This window comes from Falco biarmicus, chromosome 4 (assembly GCF_023638135.1).
Source record: "Falco biarmicus isolate bFalBia1 chromosome 4, bFalBia1.pri, whole genome shotgun sequence".
In the NCBI taxonomy this organism is placed as follows: Eukaryota; Metazoa; Chordata; class Aves; order Falconiformes; family Falconidae; genus Falco; species Falco biarmicus.
In genome coordinates this window covers 70,363,283-70,382,175 of record NC_079291.1, presented here as the reverse complement: position 1 = coordinate 70,382,175, position 18,893 = coordinate 70,363,283, and the positions used below count along the sequence as shown (strand labels likewise).

The window sequence follows — 18,893 nt, the reverse complement described above, 5'->3', positions numbered from 1 at the left end:
TCATGTCAACATTCACTCCTTGTAGCCTTATTTAAAAAAAAAATAAATTAAAAATTAAGCTCTTGTTTCGGGTCTTAGGGGCATCCCTACCTCTCTGTCCAAAGAGGAATACTAGTGCAGTCCCAGGGTGTCACAGGGAGTTCATCTGCACTTTGTGGTGCACAAATTGCAAGTGCATTGCAGGTCACCGCTGCTACCACCAGTACAATGAGTAACGCACAGTGTCAGAAAGCACAGTGAAAAAAAGTACAAGAGGAAGGTATCAATTTCCTGAAGAATGGTAGAAAAGCAAAAGGCAGAAAAAGCTCTGAAAAATCCTCCCTGGTGGGCTAAGAAAGGTGAATGAGGAAGGGTAGTAATTAGAAAGAACCTGTAGGTCACCCCTTTTGTTTGGGAAATGTTTCTGTTGGATTTGTCAGAATTAATGAATGGTTAGCGCACAGTCATTGGATTTGCTCTGATGCTGGACTCAAAAGCGAACAGTTTCCATGTTTATTTGGCATTTTTATTTTATAATAGCTATACTGTCGGAGATGACATGTTACACTTCTATCATTCTGATACAGTGCTGAATGATCAAAACACTTTTTTCTTTTAAGTGGAGGGTAAGAATTTACTTTTATACAATTAAAGCATGTGGTCAAAATAAGGGAGGATTTTTATATTTGTATTTAAAGCCTTTTAGCTTTGTTATTAAGAATAGGAATGGTGTTAATTATTTACACATTTTTTTTATATCTTCATATATTATCTAGTTCTTTCAACATCCTTGTGCAATTGATAGTATCCCTTGTTTACAGGGTGAAGGGCTGAAATGACACAGAAAAGGTGTAGGTTAAGGAAAATTAAAACACGAGTAGGTCCCCGTCATAATAAAGAGAATTTATGCAATTGCATCTGTATGTAGGTGTCCTGCAGAATCAGCATTTATGTCACTTATGGAAGTCAGATCTAGTACTAGATCCAGTCAATATCTCTTTTGAATGCCTTCAAAATCTCCAAATGCTTAGGGGAAAAAACCAACAAATTATAACAACTACATGTACTCATTGTATTTCAGAACATTATGAAGAGGTCTGCTTATGAAGTGTAAGATTTGCGTGCAAACACAAATGTTAAGTCCCTGTGCAACACTGTTAGAGCAGCTTACCTATGACATCAAAGCAAAATATCTGAGTTAAAAAAAGCGTGCTGAGTCCTGGTTTTGCCTGTGAAGGTCATTACACATGCTGTAGAATATGAAAAAGTTCACATGTAAAATATGAAAAGTAGAATACGAAAAGTTCAGTTGCTGCTCTTGGTAGGAGATACCAGTAACATTTGAATAAACCATTTTACGGTGAAGTAGTTTACCAGTCTGGACAGTTTCAAAATTCGATTGCCTCCAGTGTTTTGCAGCACTCATTTTCAGTGTGCTACTTTGTGATTGCTGCAGCTACTGATGAACTGAAGTGAACATGGCATCCTCCCACCAAGCCTAAGCACCTAGATCTGAGGTAGAAGAGATTTGCGTTTACATTGCAGGCTTACCTACTAATATTGGTATCCCTGATGCAGATATTCTTAATGCAACATTTTATAATTTTACTGGCAAATGATTTGAACACTAGAACACACTGATTTGCAGGTGAAACTACAAACCTGCAATACAAAACCCTAGTGAACTGTGACTCTGCATACCCATCAGAGACCAGAAACAATTTCCATAGCCAGTCTTCCGAAAACTAACAAGTCCACAAAAATAAAATAGTGGTAAACTCCCATGTAGCATAGAAACACATTGCCTCTACTGTGGAAATGTTATCACTACAGCGAGGAATATTATTTTTTCCATCTGTGGCCTAAAACTTCCTACCTGTACTTGATCAGTCTCAAGGGAACTCATTGCCATTCAGAAGCTTTTTAGTCTTCAAGCCATCGCTGCTTGAAAGAGGGTAGCCAGAGGACAACAGGGAGTTAACATACTGCACAGGCCTGCCAGCCAGGATGCCAAAATTACATTTTGATAGGGTGGGAGATGGGCAGAAGAGAACTTTTCTAAAGACAATTTCCATTATCCTAATTACTTGAAGGAAAACAGTTCAGAAAGTGGGCTTTTTACTGCTTAAGACATAAAAGCCCTGTTTGAAGTAGCTTGCAAACATAAATAAATTTGTTTTCATCAAGACATTTCTGGATGTGCTATCCAGAAATACATGTTAATTTAACAGAATATGTAGAGATAAATTTGAGGTGAATTTCAACTACACCGATGTACTATTTTGTTTGGTTTAGATACTGATTCATAAAGAAAAAGATGTTAAAATTTGAAAGTCTGAAACGCAATGGAAGCTTTTAAGATTTAAAAATTTTGTGTGGGTCAGGGTAACCATTTCCCCAGCTCCTGGAAGCAGGACCACTGCCCCAGAGACCTTGCTGAAAGCACAGCGCATCCGCCGCAGGCAGGCAGAGGCATCCCAACTGCGTCACGAGGAGTCTCAGGTCTGAGTTGGTGTGGCAGGCCCAGTGGCCTGGTTTCACCTGGGACAGAGTTAATTTTCCTCTTAGTAGCTGGTGCAGTGCTGTGGTTCGGATTTGGTGTGAGAATAACGCTGGCAACAGAAGTTTGTTTCTAAGTGAAGGACTTTCCAGTTTCTCAAGCCCTGCCAGCAAGCAGGCTGGAGGGGCACAAGAAACTGGGAGGTGACACAGCCAGGATGGATGAAGGGAGCTGGCCAAAGGGCTATTCCATACCATATGACTTCAGGGTCAGTATATAAACTGGGGGGAGCTGGCCAGGGCCTGCTGATCGCTGGGCATCGGTCAGCGGGCGGTGGGCAGCTGCACTGTGCATCGCTTGTTTTCTGCCACCCTTCCCTTAGGATTTTATTCCTCTCCCCCTTCTCCCTCTTTTTCAATATAATTATCATTATTATTATTATTGGTTTCTCTTTTTTTACTATTTAATTTTATTTTAATGATTAAGTTGTTCTTATGTCAACCCTCAGGTTTTACCTTGTTCACAATTCTCCCCCCCATCCTTCAGGGGGTTGGGGCAGGTGAAGTGAGCAAGCAGCTGCATGGTACTTAGTTACTAGCTGGGGCTAACCATGACACCCAGTGATGCTGAATTTAAGATAAAGCCAATATAAGATAAAACATTTATACTTGGTGTAGTCACTCCCTAATGATGGGGAATTTAGCTGTAGCTGAATCAGGGCAGTCTGCTCAGTCTTACCTGCATCCCTTTCCTGACCTATTCCTTTCCTCTTTCCTTGAAGAGAAAGTATATTTAAGTTTCCCACCAATCCCCATTTTGATGTAACACAAAGTTGTCTTCACCTGCAACCGTTTGCTCTTTCAAAATCTCCTGTGCTGAGGAATCATTTCTTCAGTACCTCTAGGCACACATAGAACACAGGAAAAATATAGCTATTTTTGTAAAATGTGTTCTGTAAAATCTCTTTTTCATTTAGGTAACATGACTTTTTTTAGAACGACAGCCATTTAATAGAGCATTAAATAAAGTAGAGGAGGAACATTTGGACTTCTGGATTACACGACTTGAAAGCTGAAACTACTGAACAGTTCAAAGACAGGTCTGAAAATTTGATTTATGCTCCAACCTTAAACCCAATTAACTACATTTAGTTACAGTCTATAGCAAGTTGAGGAATGGAGAAGAGAATAGCATGCTTAGAGTGCAAAGAGCACAAAAGTATCTCTATAAAGAGAGGTCTCCTGCTTAGACCTCCTAAGAACCCAATTAATATTACTAGAGAAATTAAAAGTGAAAATGAGCTTATTCTCAGCAGATAGAATGGAATATCTGCATTGATAGATTCAAAAATGGAGGGGGAAGGTAAAACTGCATCGAGAAAGATGTTAACATAATAAACACAGTACTGTGTATTTGTAAAACAAACACTTTTAAAAAAGAAAGTTCAAGCTGAGGATAATGCTCAGAAAAAGCAGACATGCTTCATTATGGAACTGTGAAAAACTGCATGCAAATACTTCAACTGTACTGTGTGGAAATGCCACACACACACACACAGAAAAAGGAATTTATGATCAATTTCTGTCATTCCTAGTTAGACAGATAATGATGTGGCCTTGATCCCAGAGAAAAACAGAAGATGGCCCTCACTTGAAAAAAGGGCAATAAAATAGTTTTTGGAAAGCATCCTAGCCCAAATTATAGAAATCCTTATTTATGGCCAAAAGACTGGGACTCTCAGAAAAAAATACAGTTTCAATACTGAATCAAGCCCTTGATTCACTATTGTAGGTGCAAAACTCAACTTCAAGTATGGACTTGCAATGATACGTATACCTTTGAATTTCTTTTGAACTTGTACATTCTTTCCTATTTTCTCCATCTCCATATGCACTCTGGAATATTCCCTTTGGTTTAATCTCTACAGGATACAGGAAGGAAATCAGAAAATAGCTGAGAGCACAAAGAGCTTGTTTGATGTCGGACTGCATTAGCAATCATAGGATCCTCAACTTATCCACCACTATCTAAAGCACCTTACAAACTCACTGTGTCACATCCATGGGTTGGCCAGCTCACCCATGCCTTTTTATCTTTTGAAGATTGCAGGCAAGGAGAGTGATAATGAAGTATTTGCTGTGTTTCTGTGTAACAGCCAGATAAATACAGCCAGCCCAAGAAAGACAGACAACTTTGTCTTTACACATGGTTGTACCTCAGGGAGACCCCTCTCCCACTGCACCCTAAAGCAGGTTTTAAATAACACAACAATGATTGACACAATCCTAATCACACACCCTCACAGAGACATCGAATCAGAGAAAAAGGGCAAGGCCAGATCCTGAGCAGAGAGAGAAAAGAGCAGAGTATGTTCTCCCTTGCATGCCAATGCTGGCACGAAAAGGAAGTCTGTCACATTGGCATATCTCACAGAAAACAAACAAATAACTTGGTCCTATCACCCTCTTCCCAGCAGATGGGAACTGTACGCAATACACAGCCATCATCTTTTTGTAAGAAAAAATGTTACATTACAACACAGCTACTAAATGCACTCCCAGGTCTAGCCAATTGAACCTTTGAAAAGAGAAAAATTTTCAGGGGTATTATTTCTACATTACACACACACGTATTGCAAACATACTTTTTGAGCTGTCTCACTTCTGTAAAGAAAACAATGCTAAGCAAATACAAAATCTAACTCATCTTGCTTTATAGGAAAAAATATTTTTTACTTTTATTTCATCATATTATTCCACTTACAAGGAAGAGATACTCTGGCAAGTTTTAAAGTCAATAACTGGAAAGCATAAATTGAGTTTGTTGGGCTAGCAATAAAAGGCAGCTGCAGAACAATGCACAAAAGCAAAATCCTTCCTCCAGAAACAGTGCCTGTTGCACACGTTCTGCTGTAGACCTGCGTGTCAACTCGTGTTTCCCAAGACCCTTATTTCACAATGGCATTCTGAATTTCAATGACAAAATATGATGTGAGCACTTTCATGTCTTATTAATAGGGAGTGGTTTACAGTCCTGTGTGGTTTGAAGACATTGATTTAAAGACTTTGAAGTTTTCAAAATTTGCTGCAAACTCTCATATGGTGTATGTGAATGTCCCGCTCTTCCCTGGTGGCAGCTCCTTACGCTGACGGGAAGGCACCAGTGCTGTGACCAGCAGGGCTCAGAGGAGAGCACACTACCCAGGGAGATCGTAAACAAACAGGGAAGAAAGAAAAGCAGCCACCTCCTGTAGCCTCATTTTCCAATACAGAATTAGTAATCAGCACTCACCAAATCCTCAGTGGCTGGTATAGTCTTGGTACTGGGAGATGTCCCAAATAACTCTATGCAGTGCAAGAGTTCAAACTCGTGCCAGAGCAGCCCTTCTATGAGTTGTGTCATTAGGAAGGAAAGGAGCTAATCAGATTGACAGCCCCTTCCTCCACCTCCCAGGGAGGGAAGACTTTTTGTCACCTCTGCACTCAGTGGAGATCTCACAGCTTTCCAGAAACATCCAGATAGCCATACCTTTACCTCCAGAGAGGAAGAGCTGCTCTGAAAGTCTCCCTACTCTTTAATCTCCTCTCTAATATTAGCTGTAAAGAACAGGAGGAAAGCATACTTTACCACCGCTTGCTATGGTAGCTGCAAATCCTTTACAACAGCAGAGAGAAAGGAATCATCCTCCCCGGGAATACATGATTTAAGAAATGCTGCACAATAATTGGTGCAATTCAAACAAGTCAGTACAGTAAAGGTCAAAGGAAATGCCTTTAGGCTAACTGAAAGCTCACTGATACAGAAACAATATGCAATTTTCACTCGACAGCAAGTGTCAGGATAGGCATATTTACAGGGAGACTAAACACACTAAGCAACAAGGATGGAACAAAGGAAATGACAACCCAACAGATGTTAAAGAGCATGCTGTTTCTGCTGTGGGCACAGATAATACATCTTGTTAGGCCACAGAGCTACTGGCAAAAGGGATATGAGCAAGTGGATGATTAGATCATGCAGTTTCATCTGTTCTAGTTAAAATACACGCATTTCTTCACAACTTTTACGGAATGTCTATCATGACCCATCAAGGTCCTTCAGCTGTCTTGACCCCTGCTCTGAAATCAATTGAGATTTCACAAGAAACTACGCTGTACCATCCCAGTGACTTTTTGTTATCACAGAACTCGGACAAAAAGCTCTGTCAGAAATCTGACCAAGTCTTAGCTTTTTGCCCAGTGCCGTTTCAGCTGTACCATTAGATATGCTAGCTGTCTTTTCTCAGCTACATGACAGTGGATGTTAGTAGCCAGATGGAGCTCTCTGTGAAGACCTTGGTTCATTTATTCCAGGCAGGAATCACGTACCCTCTGCCCACTCATTCCTACTTAGATACAAATGTGTACAACCTCACACAGAGCTTGTAGATCTGGCATATGCTACTTAAATCAGAGCAAAATCAAGTTCTACATTAAATCCTGAATTAATAGAAAGTTAAAAATGTTTGGTTATGTTTAGAATAAATCTGGAAGTAACAGTTCTTCCAGTGGCATTTAGCTAGCAACTGTGCCATGTAGCACCTGTTACTCTTGCTTCCTGTAAAAATTCATTGCCTACAACAATGTAGGACACATGTCTCACAAATTGACCCAGAATACTGACCACCATGGTAATTTCATCTGTATGTATCTAGAAAACTAGTAAAAATAATTTTTACCATGGAACTCATCTTTAAATGCTATACAGTCCTCCCTACCTTACTTAACATGTATGATATGCACAGATAATTAAACCACCTAATTTTGCCACTGGTAATTATATTCTAGTATATGGGTTTAATATTGGATTTATTGGTTTTATTTCCACACAGACAGACAGACAAACAGGCTGTGAAACTTGCAACTCAGTGAAGTTAATGGGCTGCGGGAGACACCCAGGTCACATCTCACTGCGATAAGATTAATGGCAGGGGGGTGGGGGGTGGGGGTGGGTGGGGGTTTGCAGCTGGTACTGCTGGACTCTGAGGACTTTTTAGCACAGCACGGTGTTCCTGCAGTGCTTTGGTGATATTCGGGAAACACTATTAACTCTGGCAAATTTATCAAGTTTCACTGAAACAAGCACGCTAAGCTTGTCTTCTTAAAAATCTCTTGCCTGAGAACAGCAGCCCCTTTGCTTGTCAAGATTAGCAGCAAGGATATGAATGTTGATGTCAGAAGTTTGAGTAGCTGCTTTAGAATCTGTCAAAATGTCTTGCTGGATGCCTGCTGAACATGCCCAAATGTGATTTTCAGTCTTCAAACTATTATCATCCAACCAGCTTTTTTCAGAACCTGATATGGGACAAATCCCTCAGTCAGCCCATTTACATGTGAAGTTACCACTTCAAAGTTTTGATACTGAGTCATTTGTAAATGAAAAGGAACTTCTTTTCCTAGGGGTAAGATGTATGCTCGTCAACTATGGTTGAATGGATTTTCCATAACCTCAAGCTTCAAGTCAAGTATATCAATTTTGAGACCAAGAAAAAGTTGTTTTTAAGTAAAATCATATTATTATACTAAAACCAAAGAAAGTTGAGTTTTAATATTAAATCTTGTATTTTCAGGAGAATACTGGGTAAAGAAATCTTCACATAAACCACAATTACTTTCTTACACAAAGTAGCTACTAGCAATTTCTGTGTAGTTACATTACAAGGATTAGCAGAGTGTTGCATTGTCAGTTTTTCACATGAGTAAATAATTTAATTAGAAACTAGGACTCTATGTTTTCCATATAGGATTGAGGATATTTAGTAATACTTCAATAAAACAGTGCTGTGATATTCATTGCAATACTGTAATTGGAAGTAAAAGCATGCGCCTGACTGGAAGCTCAGAGCAGGAAGCGTTAGATCTCAGATGAGTAACTTTGACAGTTTTGAAATTGGGCAAAACAGACAAGGAGAAAGGAACAAGGAGGAAGAAACTGGCTAGGAGATACAAAGGAGTGAGAAATGCAACTTGGAAAGAATGTCGAGATGACACTAGAGAGATGTTTAAATAAACCAGGGGGTGGGCAAGGGCCTTCTCATGTCTCTTGAGTCAGAAGAACTGTCCCATTATTTCTGAAGTGCACAGTGATGCTCTGCCGGTATAAATGTGGGGTGCTCTGAGATAGCAGAGAGCTACATCCAGCTTGCCAGGATAATTGATTAGTCAGTTTATTTGTCTTCATCCAGAGAGGCAGAGATCAGCTTGTGGTCATAAGAATAATTCTGGTGGTGACAGCCCATTCTTGGCAGCCTTTCACTTCTCCCCTCTGACACAATTAAACCTGGACCCCTTCCCATAGTCCTACGACAGAGAAGCAGAGGCGAAAGCTGCAGCTAGGGGCAGGCGGTCTCTAACGAAGGAACTTGCCTGGCCTGCCCAGAATAGCTCTAAAGCCAAAGGGCAGCTAGAAGAAGATGCATGATTTTTTTTCTGGGTAGGAGCCTCCTTTAAGTCACTCTTTTTTCCTCCTAGAAGCCCTTCAAATGCGACAATGAGCAGAAGGGGATCAGCCAGATGGAAAACTGTGCCCAGACAATGTAAGCACCAGCCTAAGAACTGTGTAGCCCAGTGCAGCAGGTGAAGTGGGCGCTGCCACCGTACAACAGTGTGCACAGTCAGATACAGCAAAGCACGCCCCAAATCTTCCATTCCCTGATAGAGGAGTCACTTGAAGGTTAAAACTGGCTCAAGTTATTTCTTGCAAATACTGTTCGTTTATATATCCAACATTTCTTTGCTGCTGTTAGCTCATTTTTCAGAAACATCAAACCTATCTCCCCTTGTCCTTTGAATGGTCTCTTTAGAGAAGTTTTAAGGTAGAAAGAGTATGAATTTATTATACCATAAGCATTGTTGGCTGCCTCTCTAACCATTTTCTCCTTTTGGTGCTTCATACTAATATTACCTAAGTAGTACAATATTTTTTTCCAGAACATTATATACAATATGCAGATCGTTGAAGAATTTTAAAATAGGGTAAGAAATTTTCATAATGGTTATTGAGCGAAAGATTCCTCCAAAGATTCAGATTGACACATTTGGATAGAATTAAATTTATCCAGAGAATTAAATTTACATCAAATGAACATAAAGAAATACATAGCATAATCTAGGACTACTCTCTGTGGTTTTGCACGACTACGTATTTAGTGACATGTCCTTCAGTAATTCTTATTTTGTCATTATTATTCAACAGCATGAGGAGTCTTACAGTCTTACAAACTGGAGTTTTAAGTTGATTTTATGGGATCCTAAAACTGTAAGAAAAGGGGTTCAGAGTTTTCAGCAGGAATTTAGATAATGCAGGATCATGCTTAATGAATTTAAAATAAAATCGTGGGATGATAAAAATTTATTTTTCCCTACAGTATCATGTTGCAAACAGTTTCTAAGGCCTCCTGTTTTTAAAACACAGGACCACAGATAACATGAAAAACCCAAAGCCAAAACAATCATGAGCTGAGGTGGGAGTCTTAAAGAAAAAACACTCATGAGAAACTGTTTATTTTTTTACTCGCATATATGATTCATTCTGATATTAAGATGCTTTTCCTTCTAGGCTATATAGAGGTTTATGGATCTCTTGCCTACCAGTAGAACACAAGTCTGATTTTTTTAGGCAAATGTTATAGGGATTATCCTCCAATTCAACAGAAATTGTACAGTTAAAAAAAAATAAGGTAGTGTATTTTTACTCTAAAATATGTCAAAGAATATAAAACCAAGCAAACAAAAGACTGGAGTTGTCAAGGTATACAAATCCATCCAAACTTAGGTAGTTAACACCCAAGTTCCTGGAGATTTTTCAGTCATACATTTTATTTTGCTAAACTAGGAAGAAACGTAAGGTGTGTTTCACAGGGATCTTCTGAAACCCACATGGCTTATCTTCACTGATATGTTGCTTTCCCTGTTAAAACTCCTTAGACATACTCAGAATAAGGTAAAATTATCTTTTCTGAACTGTTGTGACAAACCTGCTACAGCAGAACATCATCATTGACATCCATGACGTTAATCTGTCTACTTGTCATTAACAGGGTTCTACCCTGTCTCTCCTGTCTCCTCGCATGCTTTTCCCCGGAGGTAACGCTCACCTTTTCCCATTCGCGATCGTTGTTCAGTACGATCACCACCAGCCTGGGGTGTGCCTGGTAACCATCTGCTGTGAAGGACAAATCTTTACCTTCCCAAGTCACATTCATCATGAACCTAGAAGGCAAGGAAAAAATTTCATTGAAAAATTAATGAGCTGTCCAGCAGTTAATGAGCAAGCTAGTTCAGTCATCAGAACCACTGATGAAATACATGCTCCGAACCCTGTTGATGCTGTGAAAAACCTACGTTTGCAGCATGGGGATTCTAAGCATGCCAAGGCAGTGCATAATAGAAGACAAAACAAAATGCTCTTTACTATGATTTCTAATGCAGACAAAATTCTTAAAGCAGCTTCCACATTATATATGACCTGTATGCTCCATGAATGTACTTTGCACAACCTCACCAGTTTTTGAGGACCATTTTAAACATGTCTACATCAGCTCTGCATGTAACATTATACTATCGTCTCACTAGAGTAATACCCAGAGGTGAGTGCAACTCCTCTGGCTACACCTGTTCAGATCTCCAAGAGTCCTGTCAGCCCTTCCCAACGCTGTAGCTATACACAGGGTCTTTGTGACATTTGGATAAGTTCCACTAATGCCTTCAGCCAAAACCAGACATGAAAACTTTGAAGGGCTTGGTAGTATTTCAGCTCACTAATTTAAAAAAGAAAAAAAAGACATATATTTTAAACTTTTTTTTTTTTTTTACTTTAGGTTAATTTTCAGTGGTTTTCAAAAGATATATAAACTAATTAGCACTTTGAACAGAAAAAAAAATAGAGGGACTCAGAATAAATTGTACAGCAAGAAGGATTTGTAAAATTTTGTTGAAAATGTCAGTTCAGTCCCAACTTTTCTACCTTTAGACATACCTGTTTGGGCACTGAATCAACAAAACTGTTCATTTACCACAGGAACTTTGTTCAGCTAGAAAGGAGAGACTTATTCAACTGAAAATGTATGAATTCATGTCAACAGAAGGAAATGACTCAGTGATACACCAGGAGGTACGTCTCCTAAGGCAAGCCATAGTACTGTTGCTTGCTTTCTCGGTTCTCCTGTATTGACGTGCTAGCCTGCATGTTTTAAGGACAGAATGGTACTTATCAGCAGTCCTGTCATTAGCAAAGTCTACATCATCGCTACTGCGTCATTGCTCTGACCTGGACTGTGCCATAGAGGGACACTGATGAACTCGGGCGAACAACGCTGCAGATGACTTCACGAACATCAGCCTCGGCCAGAGACGCTCAGCACCAGCCCCTGCAGTGGCCCTGATCTGCCCTGGGGTAGGCATCTCAGTACTCTGCTCATCACCTCAGAGACATCCTTCAGCTCTACAGAGTCCTATAGCTTTTCTAGCCATAGACTTGCCCCTGAAGGACTTAAATTCCTTGTCGAGTTTCTACCAATTCTAATATACTCTACCTAGTTTTTCCATTTCCTGATTAATACGTGTAGTTTCTAATTTCTAATTGTTGCCTTCCATTCATCATTGAACCATGTACCCTCTTTTCCAAAGCACTGTCCTTTCATTGTTTCAGAAATGCTGGCATTCTGGCTATCTAACAAACTTGACTTTCCTCAAAAATAATTTTCTGTTGAAATTTTCCACAGCTTTATAACATAAATCCACATGAATATTTGTTCCATTTCCATGTAGCTTCAGTGTTTCTCAGTGAGAACAGATTGTTTCCACTGCTCCAGGGTCAGAAAGACTGATGAGAAATTGCAGTTTTTATTTAAAGCACAAATACAGAGAACTTATTGCCAAGAGTCTGAACTACCACAGTACACAGGTCAAGTTCTCCGGACTGTGATATTGAAAAAAATCTATCATTTTATACACTACCTGAAATTCCATCACCTCAGAAAATCAGGAACGAAAAGGAAGAGAGTTAAAGGTATTGGTGCTCTTTGGTCATGTTGAAAAAAATCAAAACTTCAGAATGTCTGTGTGAGCCTGACAGGGCTATGCTGCGGGTGAGAGGTAATACTGCAACTCAAAATCTTGGAGATCCCAGGGCACTTCCAGAAGTTAATGCTCCCTCCACCCCATATGCATGGTCTGGAACTAAGTGCATTGAATGGCACTGAGTTATCACTGTATTTTATTGAATGAAATTCTGTCCAAGTTTTCACCCAGGTGCTCCCCTTCCGGAATTCAACTCAACACCAATATCATTCCATCCTGCAGAGAGATGTGTTTTGAAGCGTATCAAAGTTACTTTAACTACCCATATATCGCTCTGTAAAGCTTTACCTACAAGAAATTGATACTGGTTTACATGTATGTTTGTTTTTGTGGCGGTAGTAATAGCATGGTCTCCTGGTGAACCTAACACAGACAAAATTCTTCAGCTCCATATCCAAAGAAGGCGGCTTTGTATTGACACACCTGCCTGAAAATCCCAAGAGCAGGATCACACTAAATAAAAGTATATAGACCCAGAAGAAATAGTGGCCTTGTATCATAACAGTTAATAATTAAATGTGCGCTGCCCTAAACAGCCATATTAACATCATTCAGCACTAGTTTGACAGCAATTTGTAAATTCACCAGTTGTAATAACTCATATTTTGTGAGAGACTTTCAGCGTGAAAATTTTCCCCTTGGCAGAACTTTGCTTTTCAGTTGAACTAATTTCCCGTATATTACATTTTTCATCCAGCGCTGAAAGAGCTTGCTTGGTAATAAAAAGCTTGTTTGCCACCTTGAGAGGAAGTGGCAAACCACCAAACAGAATTTTCTTGTGCATACATGTAAGGAACCAGCACAACGTTCATTCACTGCTGCAAATCAAATGCATCGTGGCGCGAGGAACAAAATGCCCAGGAAGTCGCCACGAGGGGAAAACAAGGACACACTGTGGAAGCACGCACTGCCTGCGTTCGTCCTTCTGGACCCTCCCACACACATCCCCTCCCGAGTCACACACATGAAACAACACCCCCCAACAATGAACACATCATTCTACAGGCCAGGCAGAAATCACCTCATCTTAGTAAAACAGGGCTAGACCACAAACATGCACACTGTACTACATCAGGTTTTTGCGTCTAGTTGAGTTTTTAATTACACAGGCATCAGTGATTGGACTTGAGTGGAACCCTTCTTTTACGTAGTTTGATGGGATCACTACCCCAGATTTCAACCACCACTCATCATATTTTGGAATTAATATGCAAATGCCCTAGCCTAAAAGCTAGTCAAGGGCCATCACAAGATGCAGTGCTGCAATGCTGTAGTTGCGGTGATGCCAAAGTGCTAAAAAAACCCCAAACAACCAAACAAAAAACCAAACAAACAAATAAAATAAAAAAAAACAACCAAGGCAAAAGATTAAACACAAATCTAAACTGGAAAACTGAAATTAGCATGTATTTTTAAACTGTGTGAGTTTACTGGCCATTTAGTAGTGAAACACATTTTGCAAGTTGAAAAAAAAAAAAGTCCCTAATCTGGAAGCCTCTTAAAATTGTATTGTTTGAGTCATATACAAGGTATCAGTGAGTGACACAGCCTGAGCTACACCTGTTTCTCCAATTGCAGCAATAAAAAAGAACTTCAAAGAGATTCTTGTTTTCCCAAGCACACTCTTCTGTATTAAATTCATCAGCTGCCTGTGTCCTTCAGAATCCAATGCCTACAATCTATATTCCCTTTGGAATTGTCATTTGTCCTCCACAAAGGACAGAAGTCCTGCTCTGCTTTTACTGGCCAAGATCCTAAGTCACTTGTCTCTGTGAAAAACGACCACGCGCTTTTCTGTTTGTGGTTAGGAAGAGTGAGGAAAAGAAAGTATTTATATTACATGTTATTTGCATGGGGTTTTAAGTTTGCCCATAATTAAACCTGTGCAGATCTCTTTGGCTTCTGATATGGTCAAAATATATTTCTGAAGCAGATCTGGAATTGCATATCCCTGTTCTTAACTAAATGAGATGCTTGATTATTTGAACTCATTGCTTTAAGGGGGCAATTTAGCATACATCTTGGATGAGTAGTTAATCTGCTTTCATACCGTATTAATGCTATAACCTTTGCAAAGACATGATAGCAGGAGGTCTTGTGATGGTATTAGGACACTGAAGTCTTAATTAACTTCTGCAAACTGAATTTTGTAAGTAAGATTCCCCAGGTGATACCTGTGAGAAAAATGGGATTTTGGGGGGCAGAAGTTAAGCTATTCTCACACTGAACCCCGAACAGTTTTTTATCGTATGAAGAACCAAGACTGTATTATAGATCCCAAAAGACTTTTAAACATTTATACACATTTTTTGTCACCTTTTCCAACAAAACTGAAAAGTGTTGAAGCACCATAGCAGAACACTCTTCCCATTGTATTTACAGCAAGCCTTTGAAGCACCAAGTTACAAACTGCTCACAAGGTTTCCACTCAATTTTTATACTCTGAAAGATTAAGTAATTCAGATAAAGCTTCAGATTGCCAGAACTGTGCAATATTTATCCACGTCAAAATTCTGACTCTATCCAGAAAGACAGAACACATTTGAATAACATGGGGTTTCCTACTCTGTAAATATTTTATCACAATTTTATTGACTCCAATTTCCATTAACAAATGGAGGAAGACTGCCAAAAAGATCAGACCTCAACTTTTTAGTAGACCATTTGCTAGGGTACAATATTGCTGGAACAGAAACAAGCATTTATCACTTTTTAGTTAATGGATCTTTTAAATAAATGCATATAGTGTACTTGTGATAATTATTCTACGTATGACAAAAAATGCTCTCACCAAAACTAATACAGTAAAAAAATGCCCTCTTCTCGCCTCCAAACTTTTTTGATGTTTTCTCCATTTTTCTCTATTTCATGTTTATTTTCTTTTCTTCTATCCACTGAAATATGAATGTGAAACTGTCTGTGCTAGGATCAAGTTGTGTAACTGAATGCAATCAGTAATAACAGCTGCTTTTCCTACAGAAAGGATCCTTTGGGTTCTTCCCTGCCAAGGGGCTTCTTTAAGCCTTCTTGTTCACTAACCTCATTTCGTAACACTAAAGCATCTAGCAATAATTAAACTGCTAGACTGATGGCTGGGGGGTGGGGGGAAATGTTGAATTAAAGGGTTACCTTTAAAACCTTCACTCTGGCAGGTGCGAGTGCGATTGCGGGGGAAACTGCTCCAAGGTCCGTCCCAGCAAAGTACCCAGGGGCACCCAGAGGGGCAGTGGGGCTCAGGGCAGAAGCTGGCCAGCTGGCTGCAGGACAGAGGGGCTCCACGCATCAGACAGGAATTATGTCTTTAGGAATCAAGCGGGTCATGCAAACACCCTCAGCAAACATCCCATGGTTTTAGAAGCAAGTTCAGAGATGGGAAGCACAGACTGTCTCAGATGCCCTTTCTTTTGGTTGCTCTGATACCCACTTCTTCCTTTTTTGTTTTATAATGATAATTTTATATAGATTCAGACTTTTAAAAGTAGAAATTCAAGACTCATCAGGTTCAGGAGCAGAGCCAGCTCTGCGATAAGAGGCTGGTTTATAATTAGTGTGAAATCCACCTAGTATCCAGCTCCCCAAAAGATTGCTGGCTGGGAAAAATATAATGGGTAAGGCAGAGGCATTAAGGAAAACTTATTGTTCCTAAGCTACCTTCACAGAAAGGAACTTAGTTACTGGACCTGTAAAATAAAGGACGCAGCCTGATAGCTTCAGGGAGTGGAAAGCCCATGGGACTCCTCACTGCCACAAGTTCAGACCCATCTTTGCTGCCCTCACCCTGCAACCCAGATCAGGTAATAAATCTTGATAAATTCCTCAGGTGCCATCACCAGGACTATCATTTTTTATTTAGAGCCTTCTTCACCATGGGGCTCCGTTTCAAATCTGTGACAACCACAGGCTATGTAGAGAAACAGCAGAGACTTAGGGAAATCCAGGCTTCGTAGAAGAAACTCTCCCCCTCCTCTCCCAAAGAAGGAATTTCCAAACAGATTTAAAACAAATGAAATGCCCCACAACCAACGTGTCATCTGGTGATATTTCTCTTTCCTTTAAATAGCATGAACCAACTATTTTAATAATCTAGATAGCCAGTCTGTCTGAGCTTGGCATTCACTCAACATCATACCTAAAAAAACAGGAGTGAATCCAAATTTTGTCTTTTCTTCTTTATCTTGTTGAGGCTCTGAACTGCTGAACTTCCTTACTATGATTCTACTGTGGAATTTGAAAGAGACTCATTGATAAGAATCCCAAGATAAATTATTTACCATTAAGAAACAGATTTCCTAAAAAAATCTATAAAGTTAAATCAAGAAACTCTGATGTAGAATATATAATGCATGGTCTGAAGTACATATAGAAGTAGGTCTGAAATAGATCACCATTAAACTAAGTATCGATGTATTTTTCAAACAGCATATTTTTTTTAAAGAAAAAATTGTATCTTAGGCTACGTAGGATTTTTTTTAAAAAAATTCAAATTCTTTGCAGTGATACAAAGAGCCTCTTCTTCCTCTTCATGTGCCCCCCTCCTCTTCCTTCACTTCCCTCAGCCCTCCGTCTCCAGAATATAACTCCTCAGTGATACCCTGGTTTGGAGCTACAGTCACTAGGCCTTGCGCCAGCATGGATGAGTAAAATTTGGGAACAATATGCTCAGTGACTGTGAAAAAGGAATAGCATGCCAACTACTTGTACCTTCTGCCAGCTGTTCCTTAAAGCATTAGTTACCACTAGGTCTGGAACGGTCATTTTGCCCCAATTCTGCCAGACCAGTGACAAAACGCTTGGGGAGCCTTTCCCAAAAGGGCGAAAGGGGAGGGGGCGAGGTTAGAAAGGGCTCAGCTCCCTGGGATGATGCCGCAGATCAGTGTAATGGAACACCAGAAGCTTCAGTGAGTTAATATTATTAGCAGTAACATTTCATAAAAACTAATGCGGCTATATTTTGCTGCACCACCTCAGAAGCATCCCAAGCTCTTCCCTGTGGAGCTGCTTGGCTTCCTGCGGGAAGATGGTGTCTGCAGCAGCTCCATCTCCAGGAACCTTCACTTACAGTGAATTTCAAGGCCTGCTTGCGGCCCTGAAGGCTGGTGCTGCTCACCCCCAGAACAGAGGCCATGCTTGTTCTTGTTTTAAATGTTAATGATCACAAAAGGGAGGAAATGTTCCTAAAAGCCCCTGATCTTGTTTGAACTGTTTAGTACCTTCTGCTTCTTAAACTGACCTAACCTGGGATAAAATTCTGTTACAGATTTTCTATAATTTCTTTAATCATTTCATCAGTAAACAAGCACCACATCAGGATCTCCTGGATGGAGTGTTTTCCTCCACAACTCCTCTTTTGTTGTCAGCAAAGTTTAATTTTACTTTCAGAGGAACATGACAACAGTTTCACCAATTCAATTCCTACTCTTTAAATGGAACTATATGGAAAATACTCTCATACTATAGAAAAGGGCAATTATAGCACATGAATTAAAAGAAGTGCAAAGATCTAGCCATTACTGTTTAAAATCTGTTCATTGGCAGTAAGTTAGTCTTTGTGTATCTCTATGTACCAACCCAATTACTACAATACTCTACTACCGAGTCTCCCGATCAGAAAGCATCCCTGCACAAATTGATGAGGCTAACTGGGATCCTGCCACCGACAATATTTTTTCTTGTCTTGAGTATCTTTTCTCATTTATTTTTTTCATGCTGACAATAATAATTTCTTGTAATCCACGACATCTGAAATTAGTTGTTAACATTAAAACTAGGACTGGCAGCTTGGTTCTTATTTGGAGATGCTTGCCTAGATATGCTGACCTGCCCTGAAATCTGCTGCTCCCCACATCCCCCTGGCCTTGCAGCTTTGTTCACGCCTTCAGCCATTTAAGTGCATCATCCTCATTCGGATTTGCTCCCGCAGAGCAGCATTCACAGTAGCGAAGAGGAATACACAAATCTAGTAGCGTGCAAAACCTGAACCTTCTTCAAGCTTTACAGTTACCAGAAATGAAGTACTAAATTGAAAATCTACTCAAATTAGCTGTTTCCTTCCACAACACGTAAGCAACGTATGTGACTACTGAAACTTGGGTTAGAGCCTCCGATCATCACCCTGCATGCAATGCACTCCTGTGAGCATGCAGCGGCTCCAGGAAAACTGCAGCAGGATCACAAAATGGGAGACAAACAAAATGTCCTGGAGAGTCTTAGGTGAAAATAAATAACATTTTTTTTCTCTGCACAGCAAGCATGCTACTAGTGAAAAAGCATTTTGCTTCATATATATATAAAGATAC

General features: G+C 39.8%; 1 protein-coding gene across 2 annotated transcripts in view; it reads right to left on the bottom strand.

The window, feature by feature from the left end:
* The window catches only part of GRIN2A (glutamate ionotropic receptor NMDA type subunit 2A), a 193,950-nt gene that overhangs the window by 63,163 nt on the left and 111,894 nt on the right, over positions 1-18,893 (bottom strand). For both annotated transcript variants that reach the window (XM_056338121.1, XM_056338122.1), the window contains exon 5: positions 10,614-10,728. In XM_056338121.1, the coding sequence (XP_056194096.1) occupies positions 10,614-10,728 (115 nt within the window). The remainder of the gene's footprint in view (positions 1-10,613; positions 10,729-18,893) is intronic.